General features: G+C 43.1%; 1 protein-coding gene across 3 annotated transcripts in view; it reads right to left on the bottom strand.

Moving 5' to 3' along the window:
* Positions 1-17391: 17391 nt before the first annotated feature.
* Positions 17392-21332, bottom strand: part of PIK3CB (phosphatidylinositol-4,5-bisphosphate 3-kinase catalytic subunit beta) — a 278272-nt gene continuing 274331 nt past the window's right edge. For all 3 annotated transcript variants that reach the window (XM_082249418.1, XM_082249419.1, XM_082249417.1), the window contains exon 23: positions 17392-18162. In XM_082249418.1, the coding sequence (XP_082105544.1) occupies positions 18025-18162 (138 nt within the window). In that variant the 3' untranslated portion in view covers positions 17392-18024. The remainder of the gene's footprint in view (positions 18163-21332) is intronic.

Genomic DNA, 21332 nt, shown 5'->3' with positions numbered 1-21332 from the left:
AAGCAAAACAGGAGTACAGAAGATGCCATTGCTTTATCCCTGCATAAAGCACTGAGTCCCCTGTAACACTCATGAAATTATGCAGGAATGCGGTTTATAGACTACAGTTCTGCCTTTAATACCATTATCCAGGATTTATTATTTGAGAAAATGTTGAAGATAAACTTAACACGTTCCATATGTTCTTGGACAAAAGATTTTTTTGGAAAATTGATCACAGGTTGTTAAAATTGGCAAATATGTATCATCTCAGCAGAAAATTAGGTTTAGGATGTCCACAAGGCTGTGTGTTGAGTCCCCTTCTCTATACACTTATGATTGTACCCTGTACTACCATACAAATACCATCATCAAATTTGCCGACGATTCCACTGTAGATATTTTACTGGAGGGGATGAGGAGCCTTATAGGAAATAGGCTGTCAGGATTGTCAAGTGGTGTACTGTAAACAATTTGTCATTAAACACACAGAAAACAAAAGAGTGGATTATAGATTTCAGGAAGAATATAACAGATCTGGCACCATTTTTTTTTTGTTTTGAAGGTGAATGTGTGGAGGCAGTTTCTTCTTATGAGTTTATTGGAATACATAATTCTGAAAACTTAACATGTTCAACAAATGCTATTTAAAAAACAAAAACAAATTTATTTTAATTATTGCCCTCTGCTAGACAGTTTAAAAACCTATACATTAGGACAAATAGATTTAGACAGAGTTTCTTCTCCAAGGGCTATAAAAGCATTAAATATGGAAAGGATATTGAATAAATGAGCCAGGTGGTTCTGGGTTATTGTAACAGGTGTTCTTATTTTAAAAGGGACTGTTTCAGCATTCTTGGTATCGATTTGAGAGTATGTACTATGAATGAGTGTGTGATGTATTGTTTCTATGTTCTTATGGTTTGTGAGGAGTACGGTAGAAATTTAGTTGTGAATTTATTTTTGCAAGGACAATAAATCTTATTCCTCTCTCATCTCATAAAGGCAGGAGGAAAGTGCCTGGGTACCTTATAATAGCTCTAGGCAGAAGTTGAGTTAAAGTGTGTGAACAATGGGGTAATGCAACATCTCGTCATGCACCTGTGACTAGACTCTGACAAGTTTACACTGTAAAGTTAATACCCTCTGATTCCTCCTGTATTGAATTGCATTGTCTGCCCTCACATTGTAGAGTGCTGTGGAAACTGTTGGCGCTATATAAATTCTGTATAGTCCTAATACCTTCCAAACATAGCCCCAGTTTTTAACAGTCAAAGATACAGGGTGCCTTGTCTTACCTGTCCACGTTGCGGATTCCAATAAAGGCCAGGCTTTGCCTGTCATACCCCCAAAGGGGTCCTTAGGGTTTGATTTTTAGTGATAGACCACAGCCCTGGACCTGTATAAGACCATGCAGCAAACTACACCATGCTGCACTAAGCACCAAGGTGAGGACCCAGGCTCCAGCGTGGGGTCTGGGTATAGCTTCTAAGGCTAAGATGCACTGCTTCTACTTGTGGAATTTGACGGCAGAGTTGATTAACCAGTTCCCAGCCAGCCTATTACAGAATGCCGCTGACAACAGCCTCTCATGTCTCCAGGCAGGCATCATATGACAGCCTCCCAGTCTCGGCCCGCAGCACGGCGATCAGGGATGACGCATGTCCCTCAGCTACAGCCCATCCCCAATCAAGGACCAGAGCCAATGAAAATGTCTCTTTACCATGTGACCGACTGTGTTCAATCACAGCCGGTCACATGTTGCGCTCATTCACAACACAGCGCTGCGATCAGGCATGTCCCTCAGACAAAGTCCATTCCTAAACAGGGTAAAGAGCTAATAAAATTGGCTCTTTACCATGTGACAGGCTGTGTCCAATAAATGCCGGTCACAAATGTTAAACCGCAGTAACTCACTGTTACCGGGTTCTTCTCCTCACACACTGATCCAGTGTAAGGAGGAGATCTGGAAACAGTGTTAGGCCCTTTTCACACGGTCCGCATTCCGTTGTGGACCATGCTCTGCTCAGCGGGGATCGATCCACCGATCCCCGCTGAGCCGGCGGATGACAGCTCCGTCTCCGCACACAGTGCAAAGAGGGAGGTGTCAGAGCCCCGCTGCTCTCTATGGGGAATCGGATGAGAGCGGACCGCCTATCCGATCTCGTCCGATCCCATCCGATCCCCAGGACGGATGGAAAATAGGGTTTCCATCCGTCTGGATTTCACGGACAGGATCGGATGCGGATGGCAGCGGACATGTCACCACTGACATCCGCTGCTCCATAGGGCTGAATGGGGCATCCGATCAGATCCACCTGAAAAACTGACAGGCGGATCTGATCGGAACGCCCGTGTGAAAGAGCCCTAAGTGTACAGTATTGTGCCCTGAATAAAGATGAAGATATCTGCGCTCAGAATCTGTTTATTAAATAGATCACTTATAACAAATAGGCAGCCAGCTATATAGGCAGATTACACACCCAATAACAAATAATAGAACCAAAAGCAGCGCCCATAAGAAAAATAACAAGAAATGGCAATGAATAGCAATAAAGTCCCAAAGGAGAGTCTCTAAAAGAGGTAGGATGAAAATGAGGTCCTCCAATCACCAGTGTGTAGAAGTGAAAAGATGTTCAGAAACACCCTGTGACAATTCAAACTGCTTACCAGAGACTCTGACCCTCCTTTTACAGAGTGGTCAGAAACGGCAGGGTTAACACTAATAGTGACTTGAATGGACCTCCCTCCTCCTTCACAGCCAAAGGCACCTCCAAACAATCTCCCCTTCCAAGAGGGGTCAGAAATGGCAGGGACACAGTAGGAAACAATGACTGGCATAAAAGCAAAATGGACCTTCCTCCTCCTTCATAGCATAATGCCGCCTCAGAATAGAAATCAATCCAATAGTGCAGTATGTCCAATAAAGAATAATTTATTAAAAGTAATGCACTTACATGTGTGGGATATATAAAAGCATATATGCAGAGTAAATAAGAACCGCGGTGCAGGAAGCATGCTAGACGTCCGAATGCCCGGCTGATGGATTCGCAGACCCATCAGTAGTCTGGACTCTTCTAGGGTCCAACAACCCTGAGCTGAGCGAAGTCCCAGGACACCTCCCTACCCAGACAGACTGGCATCCATGATGACCACTGCCCAATACGAGGGGAGAAATAATTTTCCCTGCGAAGAGCTGGAAAGCGAAGCCACCAGATCAGGGACCCCCTTTTTTCCCAGCGCACCAGAATCTGATTGTCCAGAGACCTCAGGCACTTAACCCTTTTTACCAGGAACTCCTTGTATGGAACTGTGCAAATGGAACCACCTGGAAGGTAGATACCATCAGGCCCAGCACCCACATGAAAGTCCAGAGGAAGAACCATCTCCTAGACAGCAGTAGATGAAACGCAGCATGCAACTTCTGGAGTATGTTCAGAGTCAGACCCAGATAATCCAATGTTCTGGATGGAATCAGAGCAGACTTCTGGTAAATTAGAAGCCAACCAAACTCCTTCAGGGTTTGGTTAGTGATCTGCATGTCGTCCATCAAGGCAGCTGAGGACTCTGCTGGCAATAGGTCGTCATTTAGATAGCCCAGTACTGCAATCCCCCGCTGATGTAGCAACGCCAGACCCGGGGCCTCCCCTTTGTGAAGACCCAAGGAGCAGAGGTGAGACCAAAGTGCAACGCCAGGAACTGGTAATGCTCCTCTCCCACAGCAAAACAGAGAAAGCGCTGGCGTCAGGCACATATTGGAATGTAAGGAAATGGTAATACAGGTAAGGATCCTTGATGTCGATAGAAGCAAGAAAGTCCTCCTTATGAAGGGATGCCGCCGCCGCCACCACTGTGGTGCAAATAGACTCCATTCTAAACTTCTGTACCCACACAAAGCAGTTCGGGGCCTTGAGGTCCAGAATTGGATGAACCTTGCCCTCCTTCTTTGGGACCATGAACCGGTTTGTGTAAAAAAAAAAAAAAACCCACTGTAACCGTTCCGATACCGGAACCAAGACAATCACACCCTGAAGCAACAGTTCTTGCACCACCCCAAAGAGCTTGCAATTGGTCCAGGGACAGACGTACAATGGAATGGAAGAACAAAACTATCTTGCAACTGAACAGTATCACTTCATGGACCCATTGGTCATTTACCAAGGAGGTCCATGGGTCCAGAACCAAGCAAAGACATCCCCCCCCCACCCCAGGCACAGGTGAGGGTGCGCCTTCATGCTGAATGACGTTGTCTGCGGGTCTAGAGAATCCCGCTCTCGGCTTGCCAGACCAGGGCCGCTTGGAACCTCCCAAGGAGGACTTAAAATGCTTTAAACCCTTGTCAGTGGACCCTGAAGGATAAAAAAAAAAAAAACTTCTTGTGAGCCGAGAAAGACGGGCCATCTCTGCTACTTCTTTTTTCTTCCCAGACTGTGGAAGAAAGGTACTCTTCCCCCCTGTTAGACTCTTAAGGATGTCTTCTAGGGTAGCCCCAAACAGGTGATCACCTTGAAAGGATAAATCAGTCAGGGCTTTTATAGAAGTCTGGTCTGCAGACCAACACTTAAGTCACAATACACGTCCAAGCACTACTGCCAAAACAGATAGCTTAGAAATCAGGGGAGCCATGTCCAAAGAGGCATTGCAGACAAACTGCAACCTCTGGACCAACTGGTCTGCAACTAAGCAAAAGGCAGGGGGAATCTGCTCACCCTCTAGGTCACAGTGCAAAAGCTTAGCCCCACTCAGTTAGCGTTTGCAACACCAGGGCAATGGCCAGGACTGGCCTAAGTGCCAGGCCAGCAAACGTTAACATATTTCAGGCCACAAACTCCACCTTCCTATCAGCCGGATCTTTAAAAAACAGAAATTCCCCTACTGGAATCATGGTTGCCGTGTTCAACCTGGAGACAGGGGGATCCACCACTGGTGGAACAGTCCACTTCTTGAGGGGGTATCTCACCGCAAAGCGTATAGAAACCACAAAAGGGATGTTTCGGACACTACCACTCTTTAGAGACAAATTTGTCAAAATAGGAGGAATAAATAAACAATTTTGCAGTGTGAGGCGGCTTGTGGGTGCCAAAGGGGACCGATGCCTCCAACTTAGCCGCATCCTCCATTTTTAAAGTTTCCCACACAGATGCAATCAGTGCATCAACTAGTGCCTTCTCATGTGCAGTTACAGTCAGGGATCGTGGCTGCAGACCCCGCAGTGGGCCACATCCGCAGAGGCAGGGTCAGATTCAGGGTCTGATGAGACTGATAAGGCAGGTGAAGGGAGGGTGGGGGCAATGTTTGCTATCCCACTGCCCAAAGGCCACCTCCACCCGGGAAATAAAGGACTCCAGGGCCGCCTTCAGTTCATTAATGAAGGGCTGGGACCCCGAGGGACCTGCTGTATCTGAGAGGGGGTCGGGTCGGGAAACGTGCTCCTGAAACCCCATTAGTAAACAGGGGGACCCCCACAAATGTCTAACACCGCAATGGGACACCCCCACCGGGTCACCAGCAAGCAAAGCACCCCACAACCTCCACCAGAGAGGGAGGGACCCCACCAGACTCACTACCCCAACAGCTGTCATGGTCGTCGCTCTATTAGCACGCCGGACCAACAGAAAATGGCTGCCACACTACACAAACATGGCCACTGGCCATTGAAACACATAGGCTACGACACAATTGCAGCCCCATGAGGCTCCCAGGGACCCAGGAGGGATCCCTGGAGCCCTGGCCTTAACCAGCAAAGAGAGGGGGAACCGGGCACAGAACCAGAGTAGCAACCAGTGCCCCCCCCCCAGCCGAGAAGCCACCGGCGGCATGCCCCCCCCCCCACCGGTACAGTACAGCACACCAGCCCAAGTCACTATCCCAACTCACCATGATACCCCAGATGGGGGTACCAGATGACCCACAGGGACCACCAAAAACCAAGGGGGGGTCTGAGGGAAACCCACAGGTCCAACCGCCCCAGGGAGGGGTCCATGTCCACGCCAAAACCCTCCAGGAGGAGAGGGGGGATAGTACCCCCCATACCACGAGCCAGGCGGGCGCGGCTTCAGACAGAACCTCCCTATTATCGAAATGGGGGTGCTATCAGCCAGGAGGAAGGCTGCGACTCACGCCGAGACCTGGTTGTATGCGACCTTTCGGGGCGTTTAACTCACAGGCCAGCCCCCGTCCAGTGAGGCTATGTCTCGCCCGATCTAGCGCGGAGCTGTGGCCAGACTGGAGGAGGTGACCACTCGATCTAGATTATCCAGCCTGTCGCCCAGTCCGGCAGTTGATTGTAGATCTCTCAGGAAAAAAAAACAGGAGAAAAAAAGCCATGTAAAAGAAAAAAAATTGCCAGGACCAGAGATCCCGGCAGGGAACAAGGTCGTTACACCTGACTAGGCAAAAGAAAAAAACTGAAGACCTATAGCAGAGAGGGGGGAGTATACCACCCGGGAATGCCCACGGGCGTAACCAAGTCATTTTTCTATAAAAGGAGCAAAAAAGAAACAATGTTCCTTGTCCCACCCACTCAGCGCTCATGTATATGCAATACTCCTAGGATCTAAACATGTATATCCAGCAATGCAGCAAGATATACTGATATGCCTATATACCCAATAAAGCAGCTGCTATACTAAAGACATAACATAAAAAAAGGGGGGTGTGTATAAGAGCCTAAGCCCACATAGACACTAGCAGCGCTAAAAACAGCCTCTGACGAGGTTGATGGTATATAGCAAAAACAACCAGCCTAACAAGGTAGGGAATTGTTATAAAGCCTAATAGTTCATAAGTCCATAATATTCTCAGGGTGAAGTCACACGAAAAAATGGGTGCATAGAAACTCCTAGTGTAGTGAAACACCAGACTTCTTTATCGATCACTCAGCAACCGTCATATCCTTCACCTCACCGCTGTGCTCCCCCCCTTGAGAGTGGACACGTACCCTTAACGCTAGGGTTTAGCGCTTTATTCAATCAATAATCCTCCACATCCGGATGGTGATCCCCTCAGGATTCAACTCCAAATAGTAGGGATATAGGCAGCACCTCCTCCTCTCCTCTCACATAAAGGTGGAACAGATACCTCCTCCTCTCGTCTCACATAAAAGGGGAACAGATACCCATAGCGTAATATGTACAAACAAGGCTTTATTAAAAAGTTAAAATCACACTCACATGGAATCGGATGAATTTATGCGAAAAACATATCCAAGGTGCAAAACCCGGTCCTCCCGCGACTGACGTTGTCCCCACTGAGCCACACGGTACGGGTGATCCAGCCACCCTATCGCGATGTTGCCCGGACTCACTGGTGTTTAGTGCTGGGGATCCTCTGGGATGTCCTTGGTATGGAACAGAATGACCGCGTGCTCACGCCCTGACGCGTTTCGTCGGCACTGGACTTCTACTGAGGGCGTGAGCACGCGGCCACATCACCTCCTCTTTATACCCTTATGGGGGAAGGGTGGGGGTATGCGTGGTGGCAAAAAGAGGGGGAGGGCTCCCCCATAAGGGTATAAAGAGGAGGTGATGTGGCCGCATGCTCACGCCCTCAGTAGAAGTCCAGTGCCGATGAAACGCGGTCATTCTGTTCCATACCAAGGACATCCCAGAGGATCCCCAGCACTAAATGCCAGTGAGTCCGGGCAACATCGCGATAGGGTGGCTGGATCACCCGTACCGTGTGGCTCAGTGGGGACAACGTCAGTAGCGGGAGGACCGGGTTTTGCACCTTGGATATGTTTTTCGCATAAATTCATCCGATTCCATGTGAGTGGGATTTTAACTTTTTAATAAAGCCTTGTTTGTACATATTACGCTATGGGTATCTGTTCCCCTTTTATGTGAGACGAGAGGAGGAGGTATCTGTTCCACCTTTATGTGAGAGGAGAGGAGGAGGTGCCTATATCCCTACTATTTGGAGTTGAATCCTGAGGGGATCACCATCCGGATGTGGAGGATTATTGATTGAATAAACCCTAGCGTTAAGGGTACGTGTCCACTCTCAAGGGGGGGGAGCACAGCGGTGAGGTCAAGTCATTTTTCTGCCTAGTGTCCTACTCCTGTAGGGGGCAATAGAACTATGGTTCTGAATAATGGAGAGCTGTGTCCATCAATGAATGCAAGAAAATGTCTTAATTTTCCTAAGAATTGTGGGAAAAAATTAAAAAAAAAAAACTCACCATGCCTCTTACTAAATACTTTGGACTGTCTACTTTGCCTTTTATGGAAGTTGTTAAAGAGTTTAAGAATAAATAAAATATTAAACTAGTTAAGCCAAAAGTGATTTCTACGCAAAGAGGAAGAGGTCCATCACCTTAGGACACTAGAAGGAAAAAAGAAAAGGGAGGACTCACGGAGTATGGTAGGGTTATAGGAGAGGCACCCAGGGAGTCATGTCCTCAAAATCTTTGCCAGTGTCCTATCACCTGAAGGTACAAGCCAATATCCCACGATCTATGAATACTTTCCCTGTGTCTTGTAATTTGTGACTAACAAGGTGATTTTAGTTCTTTGCTGTTTTTTTGTTGGTTGAGCCAGATGGACTTGTGTCTTTTTTCAACCTATGTAACTATGTAGTCTGTATTTTAGGATGTTAAATGCATGCAAATGACAAAATTAAAGTTTCTTCTACTTTTCCTAGCAGAGGTAAAACTAGATTTCTGGCAAACATCCAAATACACAGAGGGCAACCACATGCGAGAGATGTATTACCTGCCAAAGGAATTCTAATTTTGTCCACAGTCCTGAGATATACACAGCTCTGTGAGAATAGAGAAAGTGTGTTCTTTTCTGTTGGTGATTTACACAGCTCTGCCAGACTGCACCACCAGATGGGTAACCGGACCATTCAACATTGCAGCTAAGAAATGCAGTTCAGATGCTAGCCCCTAGGTAAGGTTGAAGATACCAGTCCATCCAGTTCAACCTGTGGCGCACACGCAGGGATATGCAACATAATCACACACATGTTGTGATTGTTTAGATGCCCACCGAATAGTTTTTTAAACTATTAGACAAGCATCTAATAGTCTGGAGTTTAAAGATATTTTTATCTTGCCCATCCAGGGCATAGCGACATTGTTTCTGCAAAGGGGATTATTTGACAGTGCTAGGAATAGTGGCTTCCTACTAGGCCCAACCACTGTCATGGGGGTGTTGCATGCTCTATCAAACCTGGGAGCCCAAGTAATGTGGCCCGCTATGACAGAGTAAGGAGTAGCAGGGGAAAACTGACAAAGTGAGGGTAAGGGGATCCTTTGAAGATACATTTTCAATTTCAAATTTTCAAAAAGTTATATTAGCGACATTGTTTCTGCAAAGGGGATTATTTGACAGTGCTAGGAATAGTGGCTTCCTACTAGGCCCAACCACTGTCATGGGGGTGTTGCATGCTCAATCAAACCTGGGAGCCAAAGTAATGTGGCCCTGTCAGGCTTATTTGGGGAGGTTAAATTAAAAAAAAAAAAAAAAAAAAAAAGACATGAAATGTCATATTTTGTTCTATATAGAAATATGAAGCAATGACATCCATTTTTGTTAGGTTCCTGAAAGGTTAAATCTCTTTATCAAAAAGTGCCTATTCAGGAAACCCAGACATGCTGTGTTGACCTAAGGCAATAAATAGTCTGTTGACTTTCCTTAGATATAAGTCTAAGACGCTATACCAAGGTATCTTATCTGTGTGTGGAATCATAAACCTTAGTCGGTATTTTCTGTGTTTTAGACCCATTTAAAAACAAGATTTACAGATACGTTATAATCTTATATGTAATAGAATATTAACAATGATATATATATATATATATATATATATATATATATATATATATATATAACATACATATGTAGAAAACCGTTATATATTATAATTGTTTCATTCTTGCTAACTGATATTGATGACTCATCTCTGTATGTCAAGAGAGGCTTCAGTAAACATTTGTAAATTGTAAGTTGTAGAAAGCATCATAAAATTTTGTTTAACCTTGCTAGACTCTAGAAAGTCTGAGATGGTAAGATCTTTGTCAATATAAGGTGCAAAATTTATTTGAAGATAAATAATGCTGTCATACTGAACCTAAGAGCAACACAATACTGCCATCTCTGGTGACTGACTGCTACTAGTTGAAGTTTTAGGTTTAAAAAGTCATTTCCAATATATAGATATATATATTATATTAATAATATATTATGGTGTTACCAAGATTCATTCCTCATTTAGATACATCATGGATATTAAATGGACATGTAATAGATGAGAGCATGGATACTTTTTATATTATTTTATGATACTCTTAAAAGATATCATCATTTAGTTTTAATATTCAATATTCTGGTCAACCAAGAGGTGTCACCCAATGACCTCATCGGTTAAAGGGTTAAGTTGTCCCAACCAATGGCGATAATGTTACTCCCTCTGGGTTTAACTTATGGTAATTTTAATAGTCCTTTGTTCTATACCATATAAAAAGAAAACCCAGATGAGAGAGAGACACATCACACATGACATTTGCCCAACATACATCACACATACAACGCACAAGCTACTACAGCCATGCATATACTCATCTACACAGACTCCATTTTGCTCCATGTATCTGAAACTTTGAGGGACGCCAAACGAAACTCCTCCCTACCTGGCCACCATCTTGGAAAGGCAGCCATCTTAAGGACTCTGGTAACGACCATTCTAAGCTAGCAGCCATTTTAAATATGGTAAATATGCCTTGCTGTTTGATTGTTATAGTTTATTTCCTTCCTTAAATGTTTTACATTTCATGCTAAAGGGTAACAAGATTACAATCCCAGCCGTATTAACCATATGTAGATTTTTCTCTAAGAGATGATTTTTGCTTTTTATAAAATTTTTATGAATATCAGATTTAGCGTATATTGGCGTATTAGTCTCACGTTTTGCATAGCATATTCTCGCTTCATCTGCAGTGGAGTGACCATCAGGCTGTGCATTGCGCAGACAATTGTGGTCCTATTATATAGAACATTCATTTATGGTTTATACTATACCTGGAGAAAACATAATCTTGCTTTATTTTTACTTTCATTATTGAGCTACAAATCACATTGCATTTATTGTTTGAAGTTCATATTTTATGTAAAGTTATTTTTTTGTGTCATCTCAAGTTTGATTATTTATCGTGATTACATGTCTCGTGAATAAATATTCTTATATATTCCATACTGTAGACTGTTTTTACTAAGATTGGTATATGCTTTTAAAAAGAAATTAATCAATAAAAAGAATTCGCTACATATTGATTTGTGGAAATAAAAGTTGAGATTCTCCTTCCGCACAGATCTTTGCTTATTGACATAAATAGACACTGTTATATTCAGAGCAGTGTAAACATTCTGACAGCCCGCTATGACAGAGTAAGGAGTAGCAGGGGAAAACTGACAAAGTGAGGGTAAGGGGATCCTTTGAAGACACATTTTCAATTTTAAATTTTCAAAAAGTTATAGTAGCTTTGAGTCACAGGCAGTGCAGTGCTGTGCTTTTATAGAGGAAAGCCTTGAATGCTCTGCAAAAGGAGTATCACGAATGCAGCTTTTACTGATGTAGAGCTGTAAAAATAAAGATGTTTCTGTAAATCAGAACAATTACATTCATTTAAACACTTGCAAACATTAAAAAAAGACCCAACGACAATTGTACTTGTCTGTTAAATAAGCATGTTGATCTTTAGCTTCCGATCTAAGGAGACAACTGACTGACATGAAAATAAACAACATCCAGAGCAATGGTTATAGGTTTATTCAAGATCTGAATCAGAAGGTGGTGTGGTTTTCTTACAGTGTAAAATTGGTTCAGTTACATTCTTTCTAAGACAGCAGTATAATCCATAGTATTTACACAAGTCCATTTCCAGTGTAAAGACGTGTGTGCAACACAAGCAGGCAGTAGTCATGGAATGTCCTGTGCAGTGCAGTCTCTGTAACCTGCCACCAGCTACTGGTTCTGTACAAAATAGAGCATCCTCTCATTCATTTGGGATATCACAGAAATGCTGTCCTTTACAAATGTTCAATAAATATAGGAAATATGTGACTGTCAAATCATAATAAAAATAGTCTTTGTCTTTATAAAACAATAAGGTTGGAATAAATAAATTCTCTCAATTATAATTTCTTGCATGTAAATCTATTCAGTGGTCAGTCACATTGCACCAAGTCTCTCCATAGCAAAAATTGGCAATTTACATCCAAGTCTAGCGGCAATAATCTGCATAGCATAATCCAACAGTGTCACTTTATCTTCTTGGTATTCTCATGGAAGCATCTCTGAAGAAGTGCTGGAAGTTCCACAAGAGGTAAGGCTTAAAGCATAACTATAGACAAGCAGTTTAACATGGAGGCATCTCTGAAGAAGTGCTGAAAGTTCCACAAAAGGTAAGGCTTAAAGCAGAACTATGGACAAGCAGTTTAACAGACATTTAATAGATATGCATGGACGGTTCACCTCCTATAGGATTTTTTAATTCTGTTCAGCCAATTTTGAGATTCACTCACCCCTGCCAGAAAAAGTCCACTTTGACCTCATCTTTTTCCAGTACAATAAAAGCAGCACAGCTTGGTAAAGAACCCTCCCCCAGCTTGTGATTAAACAGTACAGGAGCATCAGCTCACTGATGAGTTCATCTCTGTGCTCTCTCTTACCAGTATATGCTCTGTGTCAGACTAACAGCGCTTGGAAATGCAGTGCAGCCTGATTGGCTTTCAGTAGTGCACTTATCTCCCAGTCAGTTGTACAGAGGATTACAGAAGGGTAATCTAAAAACACAGATTAGGATAGTATTTAAATTCATGTAAGGATTTTAATAACTACAGTAAATGTGGGCATTTTATACCTGCCTAGAATTCTGCTTCAAAGCCACAATTTAAATTCCAGAAAAAAAAAAAAAAAAACATTTTGCAGAAATAGAGACTTCTGTGCTGTCAAAATTAAAAGTGCAGAGATCTTGCTGGTGGAGCTCCCAGGTGATTTTTAAGCTGGTGGCTGATTAAAGCTAAGGGTGTCTGCTCAAACTAAAATATCTCAGGAGGGTTGGAATTTTAACCCTGAATGACCTAAAATAAGGTTTACCTTTGTTCGGAAAAACAGTAGCCCCTTTTCCTAGCCTCCTTACACCCATGTCTTATTTAACTCTTCATGACAACCTCCTCTCACAATTAACTTCCCGGCTTGGAATCTCCAGCAACGGGTGCTCCTGTGCACTGACTCCTTACAGATTTTAATGGCAAGGTACTACGCCCACACTGAACACACTAATAGTACCAGTAAAGTGCATTAGTAGTTAATGTAAGAGTACAACTATCGCTAGAGAACAATTTCTTCCTAGGAGGGTGAACGCCAGAGGAGGGAGGTGGCTACTGTTGTCATGGACAGGTATATAACCATCTAGTTTGGGGGTGGGGGATAGGTTAGAGGGCACAGTGGTCATTTTTCTATAAAAAGGAACTGTAAAATATGATTTTTTTTTTTTTAGGTACATTTAAAGTCGCAAATACACTTTATTTTGTATTCTTCATGCTAAGATTTTCTAGCAGGCTAAATAATATCTTAAGGCCCAGTTTAAACTGGTACAACATGGAATCTGACTTGTGAGAGCACAAGGCACATGACATGTCAAATTAAATGTTTCCCTATGACAGCCGTCTTAACTTATTCAACACAAGTTGCTCTGACTTAAGAAAAGGTTCTTGCACTAGTTTGGTCCAACTTTGATATGGATTAAATTTGGACTGAAGTTGCAGGGCAACGTCGGATCGGAAGTCGTGTGACTTTCATGTTGGAGCAGTGTGACTGTGAACCTGGGCTAAGAGTGTTTTGCATCCATGCACTTGTGGGTGGACAGAATTGATAGATGATGAACAAGTGTTAAATATTTTGCCTCCACATTAAAAAGCAGCTCTGGGCATTTAATTAATGAACTACTAATGCTTTCAAAGAAATATTAAAGTTGGCCTAGTGTCAGAAGGCACATTCAGTTCACTGTTCATCTAGGCTTTTTATAATCCCAAACCCGCTCTAGTGGGCTTTATAGGATTCCATCACTAATCCACTTGTGATCCTCATGACAGGAAGTATTATTGGAATGGCGGATTTAGAGTGGGGTTGCTGTTTGGCAGCAGAGTGTACCATACACACAGCAGAGGGAGCTGGGAATAGTGAATGGGGAAGAACCTTGCAGTGTTGGTATAGCCAGTGCACAGCTTGGTAGACAGCAGTGGGTGCATGGGATGACATAAGAAAAATGGCATAACCACTGGCTACCCTGGAAATTAGAAGTGTGCAGTAAAATAAGATGATTTATAGCAGTGGGACAAACTAATGTACTATAGAAATGCCTGTAAACGGGTAGACACGTGGGCCGAATATTGGGCAGCATCAGCCAGTTCAAAAGAAACCGGACATTCAGCCCACGGGTGTGGACAGCTGGTTTGAAGGGGCCTGACCGAAATGAGAACGCTGACTGGTGTGTTCTGGCGGGGAGGGGGTGGGGGGGGGGATCATCTCTCTGTCAGAACACAATAGCTCAGCAGAAGAAAGCTGTACTAAATATTGGATTGTTAGTACAGTGGCTCCTCCTGAGCTCCTCAGTTTTTATTTTGTTCAGCCCGCAGGGGTGTACCAGGCTTAAGTCTTAGACAGATTGACCGCTTTCCACTTACAGTTTTCAAGTCTTAAGTTTCAAGGCTCAACTGGGATAATCCTTTTAAGACGTTTAAGCTTCGGGTGTGATTAGTCTGAATCTAGACCTTGATTACTGCAATATTAAATATAAATATAACACAACCTTAGAATAATAAGAAGCTTATGTATGAAAAGTGTACAATTTAAAAAAAAAACATTGTTCAAGCAACCAACCTCCATTTGCCATGTGCAGAGTTAAACATTAAACAGTGGTTTTGAATAGTTGCTACTAGCAAAAAAAAAAAACATTCTTCTTAGCCCACTTTTCAGGATCTGCCGTTTCTTTATTAGAGCCTATATTTTGACTATATATAGATGCAATCTTAGCTGCTCACAATGATACCATGTAGTGCAGTCAGGGGATGAAGTGAAGGGGAATGCTCCGAGACCAAGAACTCTACGGGGAAGAAGGAGTAGCACTGAACTGCTCTCTAGTTGGATTACATATAGACAGTCCGTTCTCAGTTTCTCTCAAAACTATGTTTAGTAAAACGCAGTGCAATACTGGACAGGGAAACCGGTCCCTCCCCAGCAGAGCATACTAACTTTTTCTTCGCTCCCACACTGATCTGTTTAGCTGATAGAAACAAAATACCAAGCACTTCTGCAAATGTAGAAGCATCTTGGAATGGAAGCCAATTACAATGCACCAGCTCCAAAACATTTGGAAAGTCTATAGCCCTGTGTGATCTACAATTTGAGCTTACACCGGCAGCTTCTCCTGCTACTAACAGCTGAAAGAAGCGGCAGGGGTTGGAGGAAATTTGGATATATGCTGCTGGGAAGGGGGGATGAAAGTAAACCAGCTGTTTTTGTTTGCATGGACAATTCACGGGTTCATTTTAGGCTTGATCCTCTTAACTGCTTGTCTACCACCGTAAGTTGTTGATTGGGGAAGTGGTGGATTTTTATTTCTGCAGTGCCGTTTACAACAGACACTGCAGAACTCACCCTCAGGTGGCCAGCGCCTCCATTAAGGAATGTGTTCGGACACAGACACAGTTGTACAGAGTCAATCCAAGTAGCTCTGTACCGATCATCAATTGCAGCGATCACAAATGTAAAAACAGTGTATTGTTTATATCGGACAGCCTGCCCTATCCATCCTTGAGAAAGAAGTATTTTATAAATTTAAAAAAAAAATGCAGGAAGGAAAGCAAGAGCAGCAGAACGTTAATAGTAAGGGGATTTTACCTGACTCTGGGATTTTTTTTTTCTGCCTTTCAGCCCCCCTCTCCATTACATCTTATCCCCAGCCTGTCTCTAAGTAAGCTGTATATCTATGTGATCTTTATATGAACTCCTTTACTTTTCTTACCCTGCACATTAAGCCCTTCCTCCCACTGTATGTGACCAGTACATTAACCCCATCATCTCCTGTGTGTGACCTGTACAATAACCCCCTTCATCTCCTTTTGTGTGTGACAGGTACATTTAATGATGCGCTTTATTTATTTCACCAATACCAAGCGCCATGTTTTAACCACCTCAATACCAGCATGCTTTTAATTTCCAATAAATTCTGGCAAAAAGATGAGATCACCTTGAGGCGTCTACTTTACAAAAAGAGGTCATACTGGGGGGCTGCGGTCATACTGTCCCGACATTATTATTTATAATGTTTTTTCTTAACTGAAATTAAAAAAAAAATATAGTAACAAATAAAAAAAAAAAACCCAGTGGTTAATAAATACCACCCAAAGAAAGTGGTTTGTTTGAAAAGATATTGATAAAAAATGTATGACTGAGTAATCTTCAGTCAAACTATCACAGCACTGGAAACTAAAAAATGGATTGGTAATATTACAGGCTGGTATTTCAGTGGTTAAAGCAAAAAATATATATATCTTCTCTTTTCTTTCAATTTTTTTCATTGTATTTAATTGGGAGACAACTTTAATTTTGAGTATGTTACCTGGCCTCCATAAAAAAAAATATATATATATATATATATATATATATATATATATATGGAGATCGTATTTTTAAGTGGAAGTTCTGCTTTATGTCCTCCCCCCCATCTCTACCAAATTTGGCACAATAACTTTTTTTTGGGAGCGGATACCTAGTTTTGATCAGTACCTGCACCCAATTTTGCTCAGATTGCCTAGGCAATCCAAGCGGACATTCACCCCCCTTGGCATGCACCCTTTTGGGACATGTCACAGGTCCCAGAGGGCTGCAGGATCATTCACAAAGTGAAGAATGACTCACGCATGTGCAGTGGGAAGCTGGTTTTGAAGCCGCAAGGAGTCACAGCTGGCTTCCCTTGATAAACTTGCCGGAACTAGCCCCGGTGAGGACAGCACTGGAATCCCTGGACAGGTAAGTGTCCTTTTAATAAAATTTAGCAGCTGCAGTATTTGTAGCTGCTGACTTTTTTTCTCTAGGGTAAAGATCCTCTTTAAGGTGAAAGTGGAGACCGGCCAAACAGAGGTGAGTGGGCAGTGGGAAGTGAATCCTTGGCACTAACCAAACTATAACTTTATCTGTAGTGATTTATGCTGAATATATGATTTCTACCATACAGCTTGCAATTTCATTTACCTTTAAGAATCGTTTGATTTCAAGTGGCAGAGATATTCCAAACCTCTCTGAGCAAAGCTAATAAATGTTCCTGAAGTTAAAACATCATTGGAAGACATGAATGCTGGTAATGCCAAAATATGTGAAATTGTGACTCCGCATCCCCTCCCCTTGTGACTCATGTCCAGCTCTTCTTCAATGCCAGGGGCTGCCAAATGCAGTGAATGCTGTGAGGGTGGCAGTGCAGAGCTGGAATTAATGCCAAATACTAGGAAGACCGGTAGTAAAAATTCAGTACGACGAACTGTACTTCCATCTCATATAAAATCATGGCCTCTTGGCTTGTTTGATCTCATTATAAAAACAGATGTAGATTAAAAATAGATTAAAACAAAAGGGCTCAACTACAATAGCAAGGAAACAAAGTGTGCAAAACCAGAGCCTTGCTAAAATGCCTGGAGGGGGACTGTTCCACCATCTGTGTTACAAAGAAAAAAAAAAAAAACGCTACTTTCCTCTTTTTCGTGGAGCCCAAGACATCAGAAACCAGCAGACTGTCTTGGTGTACATGCCTGTCATCAGCATTGAGCTATCATGCACAGATTCACTCATTTGCTCATCTTACAGTTGATCTTTTGAAAATCTTCTTTCTTCTGAGTGTCATTGGTATGCTGCCATGGAATTACAAGCTTTGAAATATCTCACATGCAGCCACTGGCCACCAACTCTTTCATAGCACAGAAGCAACTTGGAGAAGCCAGGAATTTAAGGACAGCCATGTCAGGCACAAAAGTGGTTATCAGTGTTTCGCTAGGATTTGTAATCCTTTCGCATAGTGTGTGCCATCCAGTTGACTTTGGTTGTCCAACTCTCTTTCAGAGCCTCATCAAACTTTTGTTTAAATTGTTTAAGTGCTTCATCTTCTGTCTTCCCCAGAGCCAGAGAATCCTGAAATTAAACAGTAAACAACCAGTCTAAATGCTTAAAACTTAAATGCCACTTTTTTTTTTGTTTCTTTATTTGACCAACACTAGGCAGATTTTTTCCTTCTTTCCTGTCCCTGTGATGTCCACACATGAAATGGATGGTTTGGTTGTCATTAAATAGGAGGGAACACATAGCAATAAAAACATTGTCAGAGGTTCTAAGCCTTCTTAACCATACTAAAATGTGCTTTTGTTTTTTTCTGTGGTCCCAATGGGCAAGTCTTCCAAAATTCTCCACCAAGAGGGTCACAAACAACAATAAGCAAACAGCAATAAAGAGTACCCACAAAAGTCAGTGGGGAGGGGTCTGTGTCCTGTATTCCAAGAGAAGTAATTTACAGGTAAGTCAAAATTCTCATTATCCTAATTGTACAGTACAGGACTTTTATTCATAGATCATGGGATGTCCCAAAGCAATAAACGAAGGGGTGTGCAAACGGAACTTCCAGCAGTGAATTAAAACAAATTACATGTGTTGTGCTGCTGAGATTGTTAAAAAAAACATTTTCCTCAGACACACAAAAAATCAAAAAAATCAAAATGCAAGAATTAAACAAATTATGTGTTGTGCATTCCTTAACTAGTTCCACAAAAGGACGTGCACAACACAAATTTGTTTAATATTTGCATTTTTATTTTAATGATATTTTTGTGTCTGAGAAAAACGTGTCATGTTCTCAATCCCAGCAGCATGACACATTTAATTTGATTTAGGTTATTGTGGGGGTGTGAGAACATGCTTTAGGTGGTAGTAGCAGTTGATATTTACACTGGTTAGTTTAGGTGGCAGTGCATAACTATTTGTTTGGTAGAAATAAACCTTACATGTGAGGTTTCCTAAAGTGATATATCTGATGGGCTGGGTCTCTGATGTACATCAGGTTGAAATCCCAAGGCAGCACAGGGGGTTGTACAGGGAGATTTACATGAATAACTCCCTGAAAAAAGTCTTGATTAGTGCGATAAGGATCACAAGAAACTCTTTCCGCTACTGTCATGTGCAGAAGCTGAGGGAGATTATGGAGTCCAATGAATCACCAGGGCATCTACTGATAATGCCAGAAGACCCATGGTTCTGGATGTAAATCTGTAAAGTTGTTGCAGTCCAGAAATAATATTTATTTATTCTACCATGTGTGGATGTTGAGTTGAAGTAACTTTGAGTGAAACTGGGTAAAGGGAACTGCCATGAAGGAGGCTACGATTAGGCCCAGAACCCGTAGGGGTGCTTTTTGAATCTGAGGGTCCGCACATGGGACCTTAAAAAATGGATTTTTGTAAAATCTTACCGTAAAATCCTTTTCTCTTAAGCTCATTGACAGGCGCAGTCCTCTTGATTAATATCAAATTGGGTTATACTGCCCTCTACAGGAGTAGGACACTAGGCAGAAGGAAAACTTTCTGGCCACACCTTAGGGGCAGTCCCAGAGGGTATATCCTCTCTCTCCCTGCTACAGGATGTCAGTTATGTCACAAAGCAGTGTCAGAGAATTTAACCCATCCCAACTCAAAAGTAGAGGGGCGGGTACTGCGTCTGTCAATGAGCTTAAGAGAAAAGGATTTTACGGTAAGATTTTACAAAAATCCATTTTTCTCTGCCGCTCATTGACAGACGCAGTCCTCTTGATTAATATCAAATCGGGACGTCCCAAAGCAGTGCCACAAATGAGGGGTGGGATAACAGAAATCAAAATTTAAATCCAGAAGGCCCAACCGGTGCCGACTAGAAGTCTTAAAGGCTCATCAAACCAAAGGATGAGACTCAACTGAAAACCCAACAGAAAAAAACCCTCGAGGTAGACCAACGGTCTCCTCAAATTGCGGCCTGCAAAACCTTGCGGCCAAATGAGGCATCCGACGATGCCATCACATCAACTTTATAAAATTTTGTAAAGGTATGAACCGACGACCAGGTAGCCGCCTTGCAAACCTTGACCAACTGACGCATGATGGCGGAAGGCCCAAGAAGCACTAAGCTCCCGAATGGAGTGCGCCTTAACAGGGAACGGAGGATTCCGACCCTTAATAGAATAAGCCTGTACCACCGTCTGTCTGATCCATCTGGAGATAGTCGCGGCAGATGCAGGCAACCCCTTTTTGGGGCCATCCGCGATCACAAAAAGTGAATCCGTTTTACGAAACGTAGTTTTCAGGTATACCCTGATTGCCCGAACCACATCCAAGGAATGTAACGCAAACTCCCAAGGATGACTGGGCTTAGGACACAGGGAAGGTAATACAATATCTTCATTCAGATGAAACTCTGAAACCACTTTAGGAAGGAAGGATGGATTCGGACGAAGAACCACCTTATCCCTATGAACCACCAGATATGGGGAACGACAAGATAATGTGGCCAGTTCTGACACCCTGCGTGCAGAAGTGATAGCCACCAAGAAGGCCACCTTCTGGGATAACGTAAGCAAGGGAATCTCCCTAATATCTTCAAAGGGAGGTTTCTGCAGAACCGACAACACTAAATTAAGATCCCAGGGCGGTAAGGGTGCACGCACTGGCGGAGCCGGTGTCACACCCCCTGGATGAAATTCCGCACCAAGGAATTAGTAGCCAAAGGTTTCTGAAAGAAGATTGCTAACGGTGAAACCTGACCCTTGATAGTGCTCAAGGCCAGTTTCTGCTCAACCCCCTGTTGCAGAAAGGCCAAGATTCGGGTCACCGAATAGGTACGTGGAGGAAATCGAAGAGATTCACACCACGCAATATAAGCCTTCCATGTGCGATAATAGACCTTGCTGGAAGTCGCCTTCCTTGCTTTAATTAGAGTAGGAATAACTGAAGCTGACAATCCCTTGTCCTTCAGCACCTGGGTCTCAATGGCCAGGCCGTTAAAGCCAGCGATTGTAAAGCAAGATGGAAGATCGGTCCGTGAGACAGCAGATCCTCCATGAGAGGAAGTCTCCAAGGAGCGTCCGTGACCAGCCTCACCAAGTCGGCGTACCAGGCTCGACGAGGTCAGACCGGAGTTCCCAGGATAACTGGAATTCCCTCTACCTCTATCCTGCGAAGAAGTTTCGGCAGTAACTTGAGAGGATGGAAGGCATACCGTAGCCGATACTGCCCCCACGGGGCGACCAGCGCGTCTGCTGCGTCCGCTAGAGGATCGCGGGCGCG

This window comes from Pelophylax lessonae (genome assembly GCF_965119305.1).
Source record: "Pelophylax lessonae genome assembly, chromosome: 3".
Taxonomy (NCBI): domain Eukaryota; kingdom Metazoa; phylum Chordata; class Amphibia; order Anura; family Ranidae; genus Pelophylax; species Pelophylax lessonae.
The sequence above is the reverse complement of the archived record's forward strand: the minus strand, read 5'-3'. Positions and strand labels throughout refer to the sequence as shown.